General features: G+C 42.6%; 1 protein-coding gene across 2 annotated transcripts in view; it reads left to right on the forward strand.

Annotated features, from left to right (window-relative positions):
- Positions 1-20,551, forward strand: part of HEATR1 (HEAT repeat containing 1) — a 47,494-nt gene that overhangs the window by 26,130 nt on the left and 813 nt on the right. The window contains exons 23-44 of one of the 2 annotated variants that reach the window (XM_061161409.1): positions 1,145-1,387; positions 1,647-1,778; positions 2,592-2,695; positions 2,838-2,981; positions 3,616-3,734; positions 3,829-3,950; positions 5,668-5,796; positions 7,189-7,419; positions 8,175-8,301; positions 9,467-9,627; positions 12,092-12,138; positions 12,244-12,367; positions 12,953-13,093; positions 13,587-13,876; positions 14,858-15,008; positions 15,944-16,102; positions 16,262-16,396; positions 16,541-16,645; positions 16,730-16,898; positions 17,575-17,729; positions 18,235-18,393; positions 19,748-19,856. In XM_061161409.1, coding sequence (XP_061017392.1) covers positions 1,145-1,387; positions 1,647-1,778; positions 2,592-2,695; positions 2,838-2,981; positions 3,616-3,734; positions 3,829-3,950; positions 5,668-5,796; positions 7,189-7,419; positions 8,175-8,301; positions 9,467-9,627; positions 12,092-12,138; positions 12,244-12,367; positions 12,953-13,093; positions 13,587-13,876; positions 14,858-15,008; positions 15,944-16,102; positions 16,262-16,396; positions 16,541-16,645; positions 16,730-16,898; positions 17,575-17,729; positions 18,235-18,393; positions 19,748-19,856 — 3,256 coding nt within the window. The remainder of the gene's footprint in view (positions 1-1,144; positions 1,388-1,646; positions 1,779-2,591; positions 2,696-2,837; positions 2,982-3,615; positions 3,735-3,828; positions 3,951-5,667; positions 5,797-7,188; positions 7,420-8,174; positions 8,302-9,466; positions 9,628-12,091; positions 12,139-12,243; positions 12,368-12,952; positions 13,094-13,586; positions 13,877-14,857; positions 15,009-15,943; positions 16,103-16,261; positions 16,397-16,540; positions 16,646-16,729; positions 16,899-17,574; positions 17,730-18,234; positions 18,394-19,747; positions 19,857-20,551) is intronic. The other variant, XM_061161410.1, reaches the window with a different exon arrangement.

Genomic DNA, 20,551 nt, shown 5'->3' on the forward strand with positions numbered 1-20,551 from the left:
CCCAGGGATCAAACCCAACTCTCCTGCATTGACAGGTGAATTCTTTACCACTGAGCCACTAGTGAAGCCCAAAAGAGGGGTAACATGGAGTAAAAGCCCTTTCATTATATTGTCCTGGTGCAAGGAAACAGGTGGCCTATGTCAGCTCTGTGTCATTCCTGGTATAGTTTAAACTGGGAATTGACCATCTTGTTCTACAAAGCAGTGGTCCCCAAGCTTCTTGGCATCAGGGACTGGTTTTGTGGCAGACAGTTTTTCCACAGAAGGGGTGCTGGGGTGGTTTCAGGATAATTCAAGTGCATTACTTTAATGTGCACTCTCTGTTTTGTGGCCATCTTGGGATATTGCGTCTTTACTTTAAGGTTAGGGTTCATGCTCCTGTGAGAATCTAGTGCCACCACTGATCTGACCGTAGGAGAAATTGAGGCGGTAAAGCAAGTAATGGGGAGCAGCTGTAAATACAGATGAAGCTTCGCTTACTCGTCTGCTGCTTACCTCCTCCTGTGTGGCCCAGTTTCTAGTGGGCCACAGCCCAGCCCCGGGGCTGGGGATCCCTGCTATAAAGGACCAAGTAATAAATATTTTAGGCCCTGTGGCTGTACAGACTCCATTGCAGATGCTCTGCTCTGCCATCATATTGCCAAAGCAGCCTCAGACAGTATGTAAACAGAAGAGCATGCCTGTGATTTTCAACAAAATTTACAGAAGCAGATGGTCCTCTGAATGTGTCCTGCAAGCCATAATTTGCTGGCTCCTGCTTTAGTTATTGAAGAATTCACACATATATAATTTGAATTAATATTATACCAAATTGGAAATGTTGTGTGGAAAAGCTTAATTTTATTTTTGTAGTCTAAAACTTCAGTTTGTATTTCCTGCTTTTAGAAAGTCTTAGAATGCCCACAGATTATTACTGCTGAAAGATTCAGAGCTTTTGATTATTACAGACTGAACTGTCATGAGGGACCTGGGTGCCTTAGTTGGATTAATAGCTATCCTTATGTCTAAGAGGTCATTACTGTTGGTTTTTTTCTTCCCTGCTAAGCTTCTAGTCTTACAACATATCTTTGTATGTTTTTGTACAGTAAGCAATAATTTGCATCAGTATAAATAACTATTTACTAATAAATTTTCCAAACTTTAGATGGTGCTTTCTCAGCTGTTACCAATGATTGAACAACTTTTAGACAAGAGCCAGAAGGAGCCCACAGCTGTCCTGAAAGATGAGGCCGTCGCCTTGCATCTCACTCTGGGGAAATATAATGAATATTCAGCTTCCCTGTTACATAAGGACCCAAAGAGTCTAGAGATATTTATAAAAGCGGTGCACACAACAAAGGAACTTAGCCCGGGAATGCCAACCATTCAGATTACAGCTCTCGAAAAGGTCAGCGATTTCTTTCAGAGATTAAAGCATGTTAAGCTTTTGAAAATCTGTAATGTTTTCCTTCGAGAAAATAAAATGGTCCAAATATGTTTCAAAGGAGTATAATATATTTGACCCATATGCAAAACTGGATAATGTACATGAGTCATTTAAACTGACAAAATGGGGGCCAATTTCACATTGTAAGACAATGATAGAAACATTATTTTTAGAATTCAAGTTTGTTCATTGATCTCAATTGCCTTTTTTCTGCCTCTAGATTACGAGGCCATTTTTCGCAGCTATAACAGATGAAAAGGTTCAGCAGAAGCTTTTGTGCGTGTTGTTTGATTTATTGGTGAACTGTAAGAATTCACATTGTTCTCAGACTGTTAGCAGTGTTTTCAAAGGGGTAAGCTGCAAACTTGTCATTTATTTATTAATATTTATTCTCTTCCAAGTAATGCCATATTTAAGCCTTCTCCCTTTTGTAATTCCTTTAGGAAGTCAGATATTCCCAGTAGCCAGAATCATAGAAAAGTAGGTCATAGAGAAGTACAAAATCAAAGTTGTAAGTCCTCACTATTACTTTTATGGTATGAAATATTTAGTTTTGAACGGTAGGATGTGTGTTAGTTTAGGTGTTACTTACCTCCTAGGCAAGAACAGGAAGGAATGGTGACTTGAAGTTCATCAGGGTCACGGATTATTCTACTTAATTTACATTGTTTAATGACACATAGAATGGAATTGAGAATCTGCTCATTGGTTTATATGTATATTGAAAGCTAGCTGTAGATCTGAATAACTACCTGATTACCGTATATGTTGTTTTGTTGTGCTTTTTAGGGAAATTTTCTTTCACAAAAATACATAATAGCATGGTGAAGTCCTAGTATCCAGATTCTGCAGTTCTCAGAATTATAACATATTTTATTAGATTTCTAAGATAAGTGGAACCAATTAAGGTACAGAGCAGTGTGATCATATGCTCTGGTGTGTGTCTAATCTTTATAGAGCTGTTGGTATATGGAAAATTCCCCAAGGAATACATAAGGGATTGTCAGTGAAGTTTCCCTTTGGGTATTGGACTGGGCTCTAGGGTCATAGGGAGACATAAAGTGGGACACAGACGTTTTCATTGTTATCTCTTTAAATCTATGTAAACTGCTCTAATTGTATCCCGTGGAATCCTTTCATCACCCATACCTCCTTAATATTCTAGATTTCTGTTAATGCTGAACAAGTCAGAATAGAACTGGAGCCACCGGATAAAGCCAAGTCCTTAGGCTCAGTTCAGCAGACGAGGAGGCAAAAGATGCAGCACAAGTAAGTGTGGCTGTCCCCTGGCCGTGAGTGTTTGCGGCCACTGTAACCCTCTGATGCCCATCACTGCGGCATAATGGGTTACGACAGTTTGTACTTAACATTGACAGTGTTTGCTTTTCTTTTTGTCTCATCCGGTTCCCAGAAGATCACAAGAGCAAGAATCTGTCCAGGAGGTTGGAGGTTCTTACTGGCAAAGGGTAACCCTTATCCTGGAATTACTGCAGCACAAAAAGAAACTCAAAAATCCTCAGATATTGATACCAGCCCTTTTTAACCTGCTGTCAAGGTAGTGACACTTGCCTTTGATATGTGAGAGAACAGGATTCTAATTCTTGCCTGTCTTATTTAACTTTCACACTCTCCTCTTCCTCAGCTAGTCTGTAAAACAATGCAAGTTGAATACTATAGTTGGAAGATTTAAAGAATGGTTATAGGAACCTGTTGCCAAGGCCTGAAGCTAACCTTCATCCTGTATTGTATAGTAAATGAGCACTCAACCTTGCAGCCTGCTTTGCTTCTTCGTTTTCAATACTGTGTCCCTGGGGCGTCGTTACTTCTGTTTAAGGATGTAGTGTGACACCTAGTGTATTTTTAGACATGCATCATTAGATAGCCATAGGGTATGCCTTGCATGGTGGATGGTGCTCTCGTCTAAGAAAAAGTAATTCTCAAGGTCGTCCTCTAAGAAGGTTCAAAATGGGATGATGGAAAGTTCGGTAGAAACGAGAGGTAATGTGACGTCAGCTCCTGCCTGCACTAGAAGAATCAGAGTTAGAAATCTCACACTGTGTTTATAGACATAATGTTAATATTTTAGTTCATCCTCATTTAAGATATGCTCTAGGCATTGGTCGTTACTGCAGCACTCAAACTGTACAACCCTTTCATTTCCCATCATTTCTCTTCTGGGATTCCTGAAGGTGTTTAGAGCCTCTGCCACCGGAGCAGGGAAGCATGGAATACACCAAACAGTTAATTCTTAGTTGTCTGCTTAACATCTGCCAAAAACTCTCTCCAGAAGGTGGCAGAATACCCAAAGGTGCGTATTTTGTTGGAAGCAAGTGGGGAAGGGTTATCTGTTCTGAGTGTGAATGTACCTACTACTTGGAGATTTTTTATTTCTTGCCCTGTAGACATTCTGGATGAGGAGAAGTTCAATGTGGAACTGATAGTCCAGTGCATCCGTGTTTCTGAGATGCCTCAGACCCATCACCATGCCCTTTTGCTCTTGGGTACTGTTGCTGGAATATTTCCTGTAAGTGTTAATGATTTTAAGGCTTATGCAGATATTTTGGATGTTTTCTTCCGTGGACATACGTAGGTGCACATGCTTGGGATTCTGTGGCGTTCTGGATCTTACAGTGCAGGTGGGACTCCCAGGCCTGTCTCTTTAGTCGAGGCAGTGAGCTGGTTGATCTATCTAAGCTTTGGCTCCACCTTTTGTAAAGTGGAAAATACAGTAACCTTCATAGAATCGTGAGAGTGGGATTGGATAATTTATGGTTAGCACTTAGCGTGGCACTTCATGCAAGGTAACTCCAGTAAGTGGACTTAAAAGTAACTTGATTATGAACTACCTCAGTTAAAGAAATCGTGTTCGTTATAGAAATATATCATTTAAAGATTTTTGAAGAGATGGAAATTATTTTCATCTAAGGGATATGTTCCTAACTGACAATTTTTGGTTTTCCATGAGCTTCTGTGGGATTTTAATCTACTAAAATCATGTGCAAGATTTAATGTGTATGGGATTTTTTTTCCCCTTGGTATAGAGTCAGTAGCCCTCAAAGGGGTTGATAATCCAGAAACAATTAAGAATCATATTTTTCTTTTGTTTTTATTGAAATATAGTTCATATTGTTACAAAAATCTACCCATGTGAAGTGCACGATTCAGTGGTTTTAGTTTACTCGCAGAGTTCTACAGCTGTCACCGTTATGTATTTCCAGAACACTCAGCAACCTCAGAAAGAAACCCCATATGCATTAGCGTTCAGTCCCCATTCCCTTTACCAGCAGCACCACCACCTCTGGCAGCCACTTATCTACTTTTCTGTTCTGGACTTTCCTTGTGAATGGAATCATATAATATGTGCCTTTTTTGTGTCTGACTTTTTGCACTTCGCATGCTTTCAAGGCTAATCCATTTGGAAGCGTGAGTTAATATTCCTTTTATGGCTGAGTAGTAAACCATTGTAGGACTTTTCCTAGTAGCTCAATGGTAAAGAATCCACCAGCAATGCAGGAGACATGGTTCAATCCCTGGGTTGGGAAGATCCCCTGGAGGAGGGCATGGCAGCCCACTCCAGTATTCTTGCCTGGAGAATCCCATGGGCAGAGGAGCCTGGCGGGCTAAGTCCATGAGGCCATAAAGAGTCAGACACGACTTAGAGACTGAACATCGGCAACAACAATAAACCGTCGTATGTACATGTATTTTGTTTATCTGTTCACTGATTGTGGGCATTTAAGTTTCCCACTCTACATCTATTCATTAACTGACATGTTTGTTGTCTCCGCGTTCTGGCTGTTAACCAGGCTGCCGTGAACATTCACATGGGAGGTTTTGTGTGAACCTGTTCTTGGGACTTTCAGCAGGAGTGGGATTGCTGGCTCTGTGCTACCTTTGACCTTAGGAGAAACTGTCAGGCCATTTCACAGTGAGGTCATTTTGTGCCCGCCACGCAGTGTCTAGGGGTTCTAATTTGTCCACCCCCTCACAGTTATTCCTGTCTGTCTTTTTTATTATACTCGTCCGAATTGGTGCTTCTGATTTGGATTTTGCATTTCCCTCATAACTGATGTTGATCATCTTTTCATGTGCTTTTCAGTTGTTTATTTGTGGAGAAATATCTTTGTGCATCATTTGACTATTTTTAAGCTGGGTTATACTTTTTTATTGCTGAGTTGTAATGACTCATTGATATTTGATCTGCTTAAGTGGAAAATGTTGAAAAATGTGTTCTCTTTCAGGATAAAGTTCTACACAATATCATGTCTATTTTTACATTTATGGGAGCCAATGTGATGCGTCTAGATGATACTTACAGTTTTCAGGTTATCAACAAGACAGTGAAGATGGTTATTCCAGCACTTATTCAGGTGAGTTTTCTATTGTCATTGGTGTTATATTTTTTAATTTTTAAGATTTTACATAGTGTGAGATTCAAGTAGTAGTTAATAAATGACATCAAAAGCCTCTCCAGAATGCTTAGGTATTAGTGCCCATTAAATTTTAGAGTGGTGAAGCTAAGGAGTAGTCTTGGAAATATCTTCTCCAGAAATATCTATAAACATCCCTAGCTGATTGTGCTGTACTGCAAGGGTATAAACTATAGAAGTGCCCTAACGTTCTTTACAGTCAGGGTGTATCTCAGGACATTGTATCAGTTTGATGAGACCCTTAAGTAGGTCTGTGCAGATAGGAAGTTTTAAAGCTACGGCGGCAAGTGTGTTAATGTACAGTTTAACAGACGTTTACCAAGTGTTCTCTGAAACTTAGTACACAAAGAGATGACTGAAACCTGGTCTCTAGCAGCCTAGTCTCAGGAAGGAGTGAAGACTTTGAAACTAAACAATAGCCTTGAAGATGAACAGGCGTGGTTATCCACTTGTGTTTTCTGTTTACCTCCACTGTTGTTACTTTCTTTTCTCATGTTATTGACCGTTTCCTCAGTGACCATACCGGGCACCTTCTCCTTTTAATCTTTGTGTAAGGTTGGTATTCTTTGTGTCCAGCAAATTAGCCAGAGTGACACATATATAAAAAAGGAAAATAACTATGCATTCATGTGATGTATGCCAGTGGGATAAACACTGAGGAGTTGATTGTAGGGGAAGGCCCGTACGGGCCAGAATGACCACAAACTTTAATAAGAAATGGACTTCAAACCGGTATGAAGAGGGCAGGATTTATTCTCTGAAATGGCTGGCAGTCCCGGCCTGGGGTTGTGCACAGTGTGTGTGAGGGATGTGGAAAGCAAAGTCGGGTGGGAATAGGGGCGCTGGGTTAGCTGTCTCATGGGTCTGTCTTCATTCTTTCATTCAGCAGTTGTCTTTCATGCACCCATTCCAGATGGTCAGAATTGTATTCTGAAAGCAGCAGGGACCTATTGGCTTTGCACTGCTCTGCTTGTTAGATGATACCGTCCTTCTCCAGGCATAGCTCAAATCCTGTTTGGTTTTTCTGGATGCCCCAAGAGCAGGCTTGCTCTCAGGGCCCGTCGTTGGCCTCTGCCGTCTTTTCACGGGAGCGTCGTGTCTGGTGGGGATGGTGCGCCTCCTTCCGGCAAGGCTCACGTCTTGCACCGTGTGGTCCCCTCATGGGAACGTCCTCTGTACTCCTTGAATACCTACTGATTGGTCTTCGATTGTTAGAACTCCTTTGATAACTCTCTTGGGGGCACATCGGAAGGCCTTTTCGAGTCTAGTTAAAGCTTGTCTCATGGCGGCTTGGTGGCTTCTCCTTGCTGTCTCCTGCTTGCCGCCCTGCAGTCTGATGGTGGCGACTCCGCCGAAGTCACGAGGAACGTGGAGGACATCGTGGTCAAGATCATTAACGTGTTTGTGGACGCACTGCCCCACGTGCCCGAGCACAGGCGCCTGCCTGTCCTTGTCCAGCTTGTTGACACGCTGGGCGCAGAGAGGTTCCTCTGGGTTCTCCTGGTCCTGCTGTTCGAACAGTACGTCACTAAAACCGTGCTGGTGGCTGCCTGCGGAGAAAAGGTCAGAGCACAGAGCGGGCTGATAAGGAAAAATGGGAGGCGTTTCACATAGATTTTACATTACTTTTCACTTTAAACTTGCGGCTGGTCATGCTTAATGCACATGGCTTCACCTCTTGAGCTCAGAAGTGCTTTTAAAAGTATTTTTTATATTCTTTGGACCTACTTCCAGAGCCTGAGGCACTGAATATCCTTGGGAATAACAGGACTTCTCTTGAGGGTGACTGGAATTTAAGAAACAGTTGGTGCCATGCTGGGTGGGTCTGTTTTAAGCCCAACAGCATACAGATGTACAGGAATTAAACTGTCTCTTAAATGTGTTTTTGAGGGCATTTCAGGGGGCAGGGGAGGTGAGTCAGTGTTATAGAGGTCAGTGAGAGGCAGGTAACTGTTTTGAAGCACCCTGTTGAGAGAGATGAGGGGGGGACTTACAGGTCCAGGGCTGTTTCTAAATGACTTCTTAGACAGTGGGATTCAGGAATAGATCTAGAACCTGTGTTAAGTAATTCAGTTCTACCAGAAACCATAATGCAGTTTATCCTGGATTTATACCTCTTAATCCTTGTAAATTGGCTTTTTTATGTAAGGAGCTCACTATTTGATTCTTCTAGTCATACACATGACCATGCTTATGGTCAGTGTGGAGTAGCTTTGTGTGCTGAGAAGTATATTTAAAATGTTTCCCTTATTTGTACTTGTTAAGTAATGTAAATTTGAGAGGTACAGTTTTATTACTTCTTTCTCTCCTCTACACAGGATGCTGTTTTAGAGGCAGACACTGAATTTTGGATTTCTGTCTGTTGTGAGTTTAGTGTGCAGCATCAGATCCAAAGCTTGATGACGATCCTTGAGTACTTACTGAAGCTGCCAGAGGAAAAAGAAGGTAGGCATAAGTCAGATGTTAATTATTGTTTGATCTGGAAGCTTGAGAGAAGCAGAAGACTATGCACTTTATCCTCAGAACCCATGACATGTATTTAGAAGGATTTTTTTAAGTAAATCAGTAATTTATATGGCTGTCACCTTCTCAAATCTTTGTAGAAAACAGTAAATAGGATTTTTACCTACCATTCCTCAAACATTGGTTATTGTGTCTCTGTGTTGGTATGTGGGCTGTGGAGTATTCTGAGTGGGATGAATTATAGTAAAAAAAACCCAGCAAGTTAGTAGGACCTTATTAGCTGTATCTTAGCTTTCCCTTAAAATGGGAGCCATGTGTGGTGACAGGCTAAGTATGACAAAGCCTGAATTTTGCTTCACCCGCTAGCACAGTGATTGGTAAGTGGCCCACCAGTGGACATATACCCGTTTTATATTCGATACATTTGAGTGTGGAATTCTACAGAATTTAAAGACAAACGTCCTCAACTTTTAGGTTTAAATGTTGAAGGGGAGGGATGACCCTCCTTCAGTCTGTTGTGGGCCATCAAAGTACATGCCTGTGTAGCTTCAGAAATGGGGCATGGAGCCAGTTTAGACTCTTTTTGCAATATTTTTGTCTTCCATTTGTTTGTCTCAGTTACCTTGTTATTTGTTTGGTTTTGTGAATACTGTATTCTCAGGGCTGTTGGATATTTTATTTGTAAATGTATCTTTCACTAGTTTAGAAGAGGAAAATGGATATAACAAATTATGTATGTATGTATGTATGTATATTATAGGGCTTCCCTCGTGGCTCAGACAGTAAAGAGTCTGGGTGCAGTGCAGGAGACCCAGGTCTGATCCTTGTGTTGGGAAGATCCCCCGGAGAAGGGAATGCCGTAATACCGACTCCAGTATTCCTGCCTGGAGAACTCCATGGGCAGAGGAACCTGGCAGGTTACAGTCCGTGGGGTGGCAAAGAGTTAGACATGACTGAGCAACTAACACTTTCACTTTCTTTTCCTGTATATTATATGGATATGTTTAGTAATATACATGTATTTTATGCATAACAGAGTTCTCTCTGAAACTTGTATGCATTTACCATGCTCATTAATATCTGTGTCTATACACTAAAAAATCAGGTCAAAGACGAGTGAGGTCACTTGTTCATTGTTCTTCTTCAGAAACCATTCCCAAATCAGTATCTAACAAGAGCGAATCACAAGAAGAAGTGCTGCAGGTCTTTAACATAGACGCTCACACTAGCAAGCAGCTGCGGCATTTTAAATTTCTGTCTGTGTCCTTCATGTCTCAGCTCCTGGCTTCCAACAATTTTATCAGAAAGGTGAGCTGTTCTTTAAATGTATTTATGATATAATTTTGCTTTTTCTGAAGAAATTGTGATTAAGGCTAGTAAGAATAGCTTGGCAAGTCTCTCATGAAAACATGAGGCATGCCTATAATAGAAAAGAAAGAGTGCTGTTCACTTCAACATGAACATGTGTTGGGCACGACCTGGTAAGATTGTATATGCATAAACGCTCTGGCTCAGCAGTTCTATCTTCAGATGGTACATACCTGCAGAAGTGTATGCATGTGTGCACCGAAAGACTTTGAAAGGCATGTTAATGGTAGCACTATTGATGTTGCCAGGACTGGGAACAGTCCAAGTGTCCATTAACAGTGGAGTGGGTAAAGTGTCTGTCATCATCACTGGATGTGGGTGAACCTCACTGACACACTGTTGCCCCTCATCAGCATCACATCGAAGGAGAGAACGTATCCTGTGGTTCCTGTCGTATTAAGTTCTAAAACAGGCAGAACACACTTGTGGTTTTAGAAGTAATAACGGTGTCTGTCTTTGGAAGGAGAAGAGGGTCAGGTAGGGGAGGAATTCTGAGGTGCCGATAATACGCTGTTTACCACATATAGTGAGCTCCGCACACACTATTTGTGCACCTTTCTGTTTGTGTGCTAAACTTTGAACAATGAGAGGGAAAGAAGGACATATAGAAACAAAACAAAGACATGAAGAAACAGAAAGAAGAGTCAGAGTCCTGAGCAGGAACACAAGAATGGCTGAGCGTTTGAATATCTGTGTCCTTATAATGCATGAACTGATGGAGAGAGGAAGTCTGTGATCACTGAAGGATTCAGACAAACAGCTTAGTGAATTCTGTACTTACTCATGACTTAAGGAGGATGATTGTCAGCATCGTGAGGTAGGTGGGACTCCCTGGCCTGATAAAGACATGGTTTATATCACACTTCATGACAAGACGTTAACGTGTGCACGTCGGAGAAGTCACTGTTCACACTCAGCTAAAGGAGCGAAGTGTAAGAATCAGAAAAGGACTTGACAGACTTGCTCAACTAGTAATTAGCTAAGCAAGCTTGCTTGAGAGTGACCAGTGTAGACACGGATTGTGTCAGGCAGAGTCGAGGATGGTGGTGGTGCCTGATGATGCGAGTGGATCAGTGTGGCCGGACATCAGCTGGCCACACCCACATGATGTAAAAAGCACTTCCTGTGTTGGGCGGCGCCGTGTGACAATGGGGAGAGAGAAGTGTGCGAGACCTAGGTCTGCTGTGGTTTGTGCCGAGTCAGGAGGAGAGGCGGATGTCACATGTAAAGTTAGATTAACAGAAGGTCAATTGAAAACTTCAGTGTGAAAAGGAGTGCTTGGCACTTTGAGAAGAAAATCAAAGAAAATACAACCAGAGGATGGAGAAGAATTTCTTAAGAACTTCAATTAAAAAGTCACCATAAGCAAAATGAAAAGAAAACCACAAACTAAGACAAGATTATTGCTGTTCGTGAGTTCAGAGGCATCCGTTTCTATTAGAATAGTTGGCAAGCAATATGAATTCACTGAAGAGGAAATCTCAAATGGCCAGTGAGATGAGACAACCTCCTTAGTAAGAACAGAAATGCAGATTAAAGGAGATGCCACTGTGATGTTATCAAATTGGCAGAAATTTTAAAGTTTTTAATGCAGGAAGCACCAAGACTGTGGGGACACGATCATTGTTCTACAGTGTTGGGAAGTGGGACTCAGTATGCCACTTCAGGAAGCGCCAGGCAGTGACCAGTCAAAGTGAGGATGTTGTCCCCTGTGACCTAGCAGTTCCCTTTCTCTACAAAAACTTGGCTCGATGCTCAACGAGAAAAGTTCTTTTTAGCACTGTTACTAAAGGAAAAAAGGATGAGGGGGGTGACATAAGCTATCCACAAAAAGAGGTGAATGAATAAGTTGTGATACATCAGGGGGAATAGTGTGTACAGTTAAAATAAGTGAACTCGAGCAACATGAGTCACCGTAGAGAGACCTCCCCAAATCTAATCAAGGGAAGCACGTTGCTGCCTGGTATGTACTCTCTAATGACGTTTAACTGCAGGTTGAAGTGTGTGGGGCTCGGGGTGGGAGGAGATTGGGATTAGAAAGCAGTAAAGGGGGGACTCCAGCTGTACCCTTCATGTTTATTAACATCTTAAAATTAGATACAGCCCTCACAAAAGATTAACATTTCATAAAATAAAGAGGTAAGTGTTAATCATTTGCTGTATTTTTCTGAATCTTTGTGGTACTTTACAGATGCTATGAATATCTATAAAATGTAATCAAAGTAAATTAAGGGAAGTGGAGTTGATACAGTATGATGGGGTGATTTGGACCTAATTAAGTTGTAGTATCAGAAAACACTGGGGAGTGAGTTGAAGAATTTCCGAAGTTTCATTTCACTTACTTCAAGTGATTTTTCATCCCTGACTTCCATATTGTTCTAATGATGCCTTCTTTAAAAATCAGGTAGTTGAAAGTGGTGGCCCTCAGGTGTTGACAGGCCTGGAACAGAGGTATGTTCCCTTTCTTTCTTTAATCTGTATTTGGAAATAATTTCAAACTTTTCATCAGAAAGCTGGAAGAAGTTAAAACTCTCATACGAGTCTCCTGTGTTCCAGGTTGCTAGAAACAGTTCTTGGCTACATCAATGCTGTAGCACAGTCCATGGAGAGAAATGCAGACAAGCTAACTGGGAAGTTCTGGAGAGCACTCCTCAGTAAAGCTTATGACTTGCTGGACAAGGTGGGCATTTATTTCTCTCCGTCTTCTGTGTTTTGTTGCTGTGCTATGTCATTGTCAAGTTATTTATCAGAAAGTTTTACTTTAAGAATAAAGTTAGCGATACCTTCTCATTAGAATGCAGGTCAGATTTTTCTTGGAAAAGAATTTGATGCCTGGAGATCATTTTATCTGAAAAACAGTTGCTTACTTACTGATTATGCGATCGTGTATCTCAGTAAATTTAAAGCATCAGCTTTAAATGTTGAGTCATATCCTACTGTATTAACGTTCCAGTTTATTTAAGTGGAATAAATGATTCCTATTAGATGGAGTGTGTAGTTCATCAGTAAAATCACTGGCCAGGACCACTGTTTAAAATTGAGCTGAATTGTTTAGCTCAATGATAGCATCCTCTTTTGTTGTTGTGTGTTTGATAAATGTGGTTAGTCATGTCTCCCTGAAACGTGAGAACTAGATAAGAATTGGTGTGTGAAAACGCCTCATACTTTGAAGGTGTGCAGCGAGTGGAAGTCTGTCTTAAATGAGTCATCTTCCCTTTTGTATTTTATATTTTCCTCTTTTGTTAAATGTGAAACTGCTGTATAGGTCAATGCCTTGCTGCCCACAGAAACCTTCATCCCTGTGATCAGAGGACTGCTGGAGAACCCACTGCCATCTGTTCGCCGGAAAGCTTTGGATCTTTTGAACAACAAACTACAGCAGAAAACCTCCTGGAAGAAGAAAATTGTAAGTGAAGACTGTGCTACAGACCCATTACCCATCCCTTGGTTTATCAGAGCTGTAGTTTCTCTAATGGTACAAGTTAAAGAAGTATGTTGCTATCCAAGTATAATACTGTGATGCCTGTGTGTTTAACTGTGATGTTAACTCTGGTAGGAGCACTCTATATGTGTTATAAGAGCTATTAGAGGGGAATTGCAGCCAAATGGAATTCTTGCTTAATATTGACCACATATTGCCTTAACTTTAGCATGATTCGAATCCTTTTTCACTCCACACTGGTAGGGTGCTTTATATAAATACAGAATTGATTGCAAGCACATGCACCCATTTATTCGTAAGTAACACAAGTGGGGAAATGGTTGCTTGTGTATAATCGTATGGCTTAGGACTTCTTGGTCTGATCTCCATTTAAGCAATCTCAAGTAGTAAAAATGGACAGAAGACTAGCATTTCTTTGCAGCTTTAATTATTTGGGAATTCTGGCTGTCTTCCTCAGATTTACCATTTCCTCGACCTGATCCCCGTCCTCGTGGCCATGGTGAGGCATAAAAGAAAGACGTTAGAAGACCAACCAATAAACAGACAGACGGCTCTGTATACCTTAAAGCTCTTATGCAAGAATTTCGGTTCAGAAAATCCAGAGCCTTTTGTCCCGGTGCTGAACACCACTGTGAGGTTGATTGCTCTGGGAGCAAAGGAGGAGAAGAACGTCCTGGGCAGCGCCCTGCTGTGCGTGGCCGAGGTGGTCTCTACCCTGGAAGCCCTGGCCATCCCTCAGCTCCCCAGGTATGCCGAGGGGACCTGGGGCAGGACCACCGCACAGGGTTTCTGCTACCAACTGGGAAATAAAAACCTTAGTGACTTCTTTTTTTTTGCCCATCAGTAGAAGTTTCATTAAATTCGATTTGTTAGAGAAGTGATCTTTTCTTCAAACTGGAAAACACAGCATTCTCATTTACCTTTATGATGCGTATTGCCCCCAGTTTTTGCTCCACTTGGACCAGCAGTCCTAGGGAGCAGCGGGGACAGTGCCATTTCGTGGAGGAGCCCTTCTGGTCGGGCCGTGGCTGGCGCGTGCCGGCCATGCCGGAAGTGGCCACTCCTGGCTGTCTCGCTGGCTCCGGTATCTGCTGGCCGTGCAGCCTCGCCAGGGTTACTTAGCCTGTAGAGCTCTGCCACCTACAAACCGAGATAGTGCCTGTCCAATGCGGTAATGATGGGGCAGTAGATGCAGGGCTTATTTTCTTTTTTTTTTGAGATTAAAAAAAATTTTTAATTGCATAGACTGCTATTTTCATAAAATACACTAAAAACAACTAGAAAACTGAAATAACACAGGCACACAAAATTTCTTATTACTATTAGAGTCACAGACATAAAATTACTCTGCCAAACTGCTATAAATGTTTTTTTCAGAGCTTGCTCCCAGTCTCCTTACTTATTGCTTTGTAGACTAATAGGTTTTTTTGTCTTTTTTTAAAATTGGAGTGTAGTTGCTTCCATGCAAGGCTTTTTTACCTGACATGTAGCGAGTGTTCAGCTGAAAGGCGTTGTCATTTTTTAAGTAAAGTGATAGTGTGTTGGTACTATGGGCCGTGGGAGAGCTCTTGCTCTTGGTCACATGAAATGTATAGATGTTTCCTGGGCTCGGACATCAGAATGTCAGGGGCATGGATGGTGGTTTGGATTTTTTCATGGTGACTTCTGCTCCATCTTCCATTCTCTGTTTCTGCTTTAAGTTTTGAAACTTGTGTCCTTTCTTTCCAGCCTGATGCCACCACTGCTGACAACCATGAAAAACACCCGCGAGCTGATCTCTGGGGAGGTCTACCTGCTCAGCGCCCTGGCGGCCCTGCAGAAGGTGGTCGAGACCCTGCCGCACTTCATCAGCCCCTACCTGGAAGGGGTCCTGTCGCAGGTGCGTCGGTGACCACAGCAGGGGAGGGAAGAGTTACAGATGCGGTCACTGTATCTGTGCCCACGGTTTTCCATCTGGCAGGGAGAGTCTTACTCTGAAAGATGTGCTGCTGCTTACCAGCTATGCTCCTCGCTCACTTCCGTCGTCCCTCCAGTTCAGTCCTGACGTTGGTGCGGGCGTTGCTTCGTCACGAGGCTCTTTCCTTCTTTGACTTTGCAGGATGTATTTTACTGCTTTCTTTTGCTATGAGCTCTTTGGACTTGGGCTGATAGAGCTTCTTGTAGAAATGGGCATGCCTGCTTTGTTCCTAACGTGAGGGTTTCTTAACCCTAAGGTGTCTTTCAGAGTGGAATGCCTGTGCTGCAATTCAGACAGTGGGCCATTGGCATTTCTAGTGAAATGCCGATCTGTTGTGTTGTGTTGATCACTGGCCATTTATGAAGTTAGGAGCCTTAGCTGCTTTGATGCAGATGACTTAATTGATTCACATACTTTCTAGCCACACCTTGAAGGTAGACATGAAGAAATGGACCTCTGCATCTGAGCAGCTTTCTCGATTCTTTAGCATAGAACATAGCTTTCCTCCTGGTCCCTGGATCCTTGTCCTCTAAGATCACTGTCCTGAGCCCTGCCCTCTGTGTCCTGCCTCCCACCATTTGCCTGCATCCCTGATTCCCTTGGAAAGAGGCATCTGTCCATTTTTTTCTATTTTAATTTATATTAAATATTAAAAATAAGTATTCATTTTTATTTATTCTTACGTTTGGGGTTGGGTGTATGAAGATTTCTGTGTAAGGCTAAGTGCACTGAGCATTCCCAGTCCTGGCGCTTGGACTGACTTCTCCATCCTCCCCATGACTTTTCTGTGCGTGTGTAGACACATGCTCTCAGTGACGCCCTGTGGTGGCCTTAATGGTGGTTGTTATTTCCTACAGGTGATTCACTTGGAGAAAATCACTAGTGAAATGAGTCCTGCCTCCCAGGCTAATGTCCGTCTCACGTCCCTTAAAAAGACACTGGCTACCACGCTGTCACCCCGGGTGTTACTGCCAGCCATCAACAAGACGTACAAGCAGATTGAGAAGAACTGGAAGGTTAGACTGTACAGGGTATTAGACTTGGGAGGAGGGAGATGTGGTACTCAAATTTTTAGATTTTAACTTAAAGAAGAATATAGTTATTTAATGCCATTACAGATGCATTAATGAACTCTAGGAGTATTAAAAATGGGCACATCTCCTGTGTGTTTTCAGAATCTCATGGGCCCGTTTATGAGCATCTTGCGCGAGCACATTGGGGTGATGAGGAAGGAGGAGCTCGCCTCCCACCAGCCCCAGCTCACCACATTCTTTCTGGAGGCCCTGGACTTCCGCACCCAGCACGCTGAGGTAGGCATGTTTCCACCTGCCTGTCCTGAAGTTGCCACCTAGCTCAGAGCCAGAGAAAAGCCTAGCTGTGTAACCTGTTGTACCTGCCAGAGTTAGACCTAGATGTCAGTACTCTGGGTAATAAATTAGCTCTTCTGTTTTTAGAATGATCTCGAGGAAATTGGAAAAACGGAAAATTACATCATTGACTGTCTTGTAGCCATGGTGGTCAAACTTTCTGAGGTCACATTCAGACCCCTGTTCTTCAAGGTGAGCTTTCTTCCTCTACTTCTCTTACTCACATAGCAGTCACAAGATCCATAGAAGAAACTAATATTACTTTTATCTTTTTAGCTGTTTGATTGGGCTAAGACAGAGGATGCTCCCAAGGACAGACTGTTGACCTTTTACAACTTGGCAGATTGCATTGCTGAAAAACTGAAAGGGCTTTTTACCCTGTTTGCTGGTCACTTGGTGAAGCCTTTTGCTGACACCTTGAACCAGGTGAACATCTCCAAAACAGGTAGGTAGCTGACTCTAGATCAGCTGGCGTGCTTGCTCTGTGTACCTTACACAAGGTATAGTAAGGAAGATACATTTCTTACCTTGTATTCAGTTGTCAGACACTGTTTTAGCATGTCATTAACTGGGGCTTCCCTTGTGGCTCAGACAGTAAAAGAATCTGCCTGTGATGTGGGGGGTCTGGGTTCGATCCCTGGGCTGGGAAGATCCCCTGGAGGAGGGAACAGCTCTCACTCCAGTATTCTGGCCTGGAGAACTGCATGGACAGAGGAGCCTGGCAGTCCACGGGGTCACAAAGAATCAGACACGATTGAGCAACTTTCACACACACAATATTAATTTACTCACTTGGAAGAAAGAATAAAGGTCATTCCTCTGCTTCTGGAATTAACTCTAAAACATTAAAATTGGTTTATTCGTTAATGCTAATAACAATCAGTCCATTTGCCAAACTAAGCAGTCTTAACAGCCAAGAATGGTAACAGCTCTGAAAGAATGAGCCAGTCCCCTGAGACATTTTATTTGTGCTCTGCCTTCATCCTGATTGATTTCTAGATCATTTTAGAAATATCCCTCTACTTATAGTTCTTATAATAGTGATTTGAATTTAGATACTGGAGATTTGAAATTCAGCTTTTTTTGGTTTTGTTTCCATTTTTACTCTTCCCAATCTACAGATGAAGCGTTTTTTGACTCTGAAAATGATCCTGAAAAGTGCTGTTTGCTACTGCAGTTTATTCTGAACTGTTTATACAAAATCTTCCTTTTTGACACCCAGCATTTTCTAAGTAAAGAGAGAGCGGAAGCCTTGATGATGCCCCTGGTGGATCAGGTAACCACGTGGAACCATTCTCTGTTGAAAGTTGGGACGGTCGGTGGTACATGCCCACAGGGTTTATGTTGACCAGAACCACAGTTTGCTGGGTTTTCTTTTCCTTTTTATGAAATTTTTATTTCAAACTTGATTTCATCTTTCTGATGAATGTAACTCGTCTTCACAGTGGCATTGATGGAGTTTTTAATTTTTCAAATAAAAGGCATGGTATAAGGTCTATTAGTTAAATTTTTAATTCTTAAAAACTGAGTTTCTTGAGAATGTGTAAGGGTTTGGCTGCTCTTCTCTCAGTTTCTGCAGAGGGAAAGGGGTGAAGCTGTGGGCTGTGATTCCACTTGAGTTCCTCGAAGGTGGTAAATTTACTCTAGAGAGAGTAATAGAATAAGCAGTACCTGGTTTTTGAGCCTGCTGATATTAGGAAGGATAGTAAAATACCATATACATTGAGTTTTTTCCAAACAGCAAGAGACCCACTGCTCAGTCCTTGTCTCACTGTCAACAGCTGGAAAACAGGCTTGGAGGAGAAGAGAAGTTCCAAGAACGGGTGACGAAGCACCTGATCCCATGCCTTGCACAGTTCTCAGTGGCCATGGCAGACGACTCGCTTTGGAAACCACTCAACTACCAGATTCTGCTGAAGACGAGGGACTCCTCACCCAAGGTCAGGCGCCGTGGTGTGCACGTGGGTGCAGGACCGGCACTGCTGTGTTTAGCACCAGGGCTTGGCCTGTGACAGGCAGAAGACTGAACCTGAGAAATCTGAATCCCATTTACAGACCGTTTATAAATAGCAGTCCTTCCCACACCCATGGTGTGTTAGACAGGACCACCAAAATGCTTTATACTTTTAAATACTCAAAAGACTTTAATTCCTCGTGTTTCTTAAGCACCATTTTCATGTCAGTGTACTCCCAGACGCATGCTGTGTTTGTCCTCAGAACATTCCTTTCAGTTAGAGCAGTGTATTACCCTGTTGTACACACATCTCAGGCCTCGGACTTTGTGGAGTAATGTGCATCAGCACGGGTGGGCGGGGGGAGTGAGTGATGTGTGGAGGTTTGAAGCTTTCAAGCTGTCCTAGTGATGGATCACCATTTCTCAAGCTGATTATTACACTGAATTTCAGTGGATAAACAGACTGAAGCAGAATTTTATTAATAGACTGATTGGTTGAAATTCACAGCATTTATTTTTTTGGAAGTAATGGAAACAATGAGGCTCTTCCAGTATACCCCTACATTTTAAATTGTAGGTTCTTACAAAGTTGCTGCACTACATTTATTGTAACATATGTTGTTTTGATTGTACCAGATCAGGAAAATCCTGATTGAACATAGGCAGTTACAAATGTTTTTTTAAACATCTCACTTTGCTGTATCCAGATATTCTTTATATCACCCCAAACAGAAAGAGGACTAACATGGCTTTTGTTTCAGAGTGAATCACTTAACAGAGCAAACAGCTGCTTGGGTCCCTTGTCACAGACAAGACATGTAAGCAGCACGCCAATCTTTAAGTTACAAAACTAGGACATTTATGACACGGTGAGTGTCTTCTAGTCAGGCTGAGGAAGGTGGCCCCTCACACCACCACACGGTGGCCCCGGTCGGGGTTGAGGGCAGGGGCCCTGCCGGCAGTGGCTGGGGGCCCCCGCCAGGTGGGCCTGAGCCAGGCCAGCCAGCAGCTCCCGTGCAGCCACATTTGGTGACACACTGGAGTTTGCATGTGGCTTTTTTACTGTTTCTATTTGTTTTAAGGAAAATGTTACAAAATAAAAAATCACATGAAAGGCCTGCAGCACTAGAACACAGATTGAAAGACTCCGACTTTACAAGGTTGCCCACGTTATAAAACAGATCTCAAACTGTTAAACAAACTGGTATGCTAAGATAAAGCTTGAATGGAGAGAGTAAAACAGTTTAAAATTCAGAGCATGTCTCAAGTTAGATCATAAATTAACAAACATAGCTATAATAGTTTTTTGGTTTTTAAAAAATGATTCATCATCTTTTCAGGTTCGATTTGCTGCTCTGATAACTGTGTTAGCACTGGCTGAAAAACTGAGAGAGAATTATATCGTCTTGTTACCAGAATCCATTCCGTTCTTAGCTGAATTGATGGAAGGTAATTCCCAAACTTTTAAGAAGTAATTAAACCTCTGTGGGAATGTGCCCGGTGGGAATACCCATTTGGAGAGACTGTGATGAGCTCTTGGCTCCAGCCCTCTGCCTGGAGGCTGAGCTCCTGTTTTGAGTGGGGTGGAGGGAACAGTTAGAAAGCAAACGCCTCCTCATCGTTTGAGATTTGTTTACAGCATAATCCTTACTATCTTTAGCTTTGTGTTTTTTGCTGACAGTACAGACTGTAAGAGTGTTTTGCTTTAACCTCATACATGACTGTGATTGAATACTTTGGTCCACAGATGCAGGGTTGTTATATCAAAACACAGTGCCACTGAGGATGCAGGGGAGCAGCTCTGTTAATGCCCAGCGCTTATCTGTGCTCTGTGTGGGTGAGCTCATTAACCCTCACCAGGCACATGCCCTTATCCCCCTTTTTTCCATAAAGGAAAAAACTAGGTGCTTTAACAGGATTAAGCAATCTATCTGATAACAAGTGTGACAGGTGGGACTGGGGTTGACGTCCAGGTTTGCGCAGCTCTGGACCCACAGCAGTGAGCACGGTGCTACCTGCAGCCCAGGAGATGGTACAGAACGAGCAGGGGTGGCGGAGGCAAGGACGGAGCGTTCACATCGGGCCTTCACTGCGCATGCCAAACCAGGGGCCTGCACCTCTGCTCCCCCCGCCCCGCGAGGGGC

The sequence above is a fragment of the Dama dama genome, chromosome 15 (genome assembly GCF_033118175.1).
Source record: "Dama dama isolate Ldn47 chromosome 15, ASM3311817v1, whole genome shotgun sequence".
Classification (NCBI taxonomy): domain Eukaryota; kingdom Metazoa; phylum Chordata; class Mammalia; order Artiodactyla; family Cervidae; genus Dama; species Dama dama.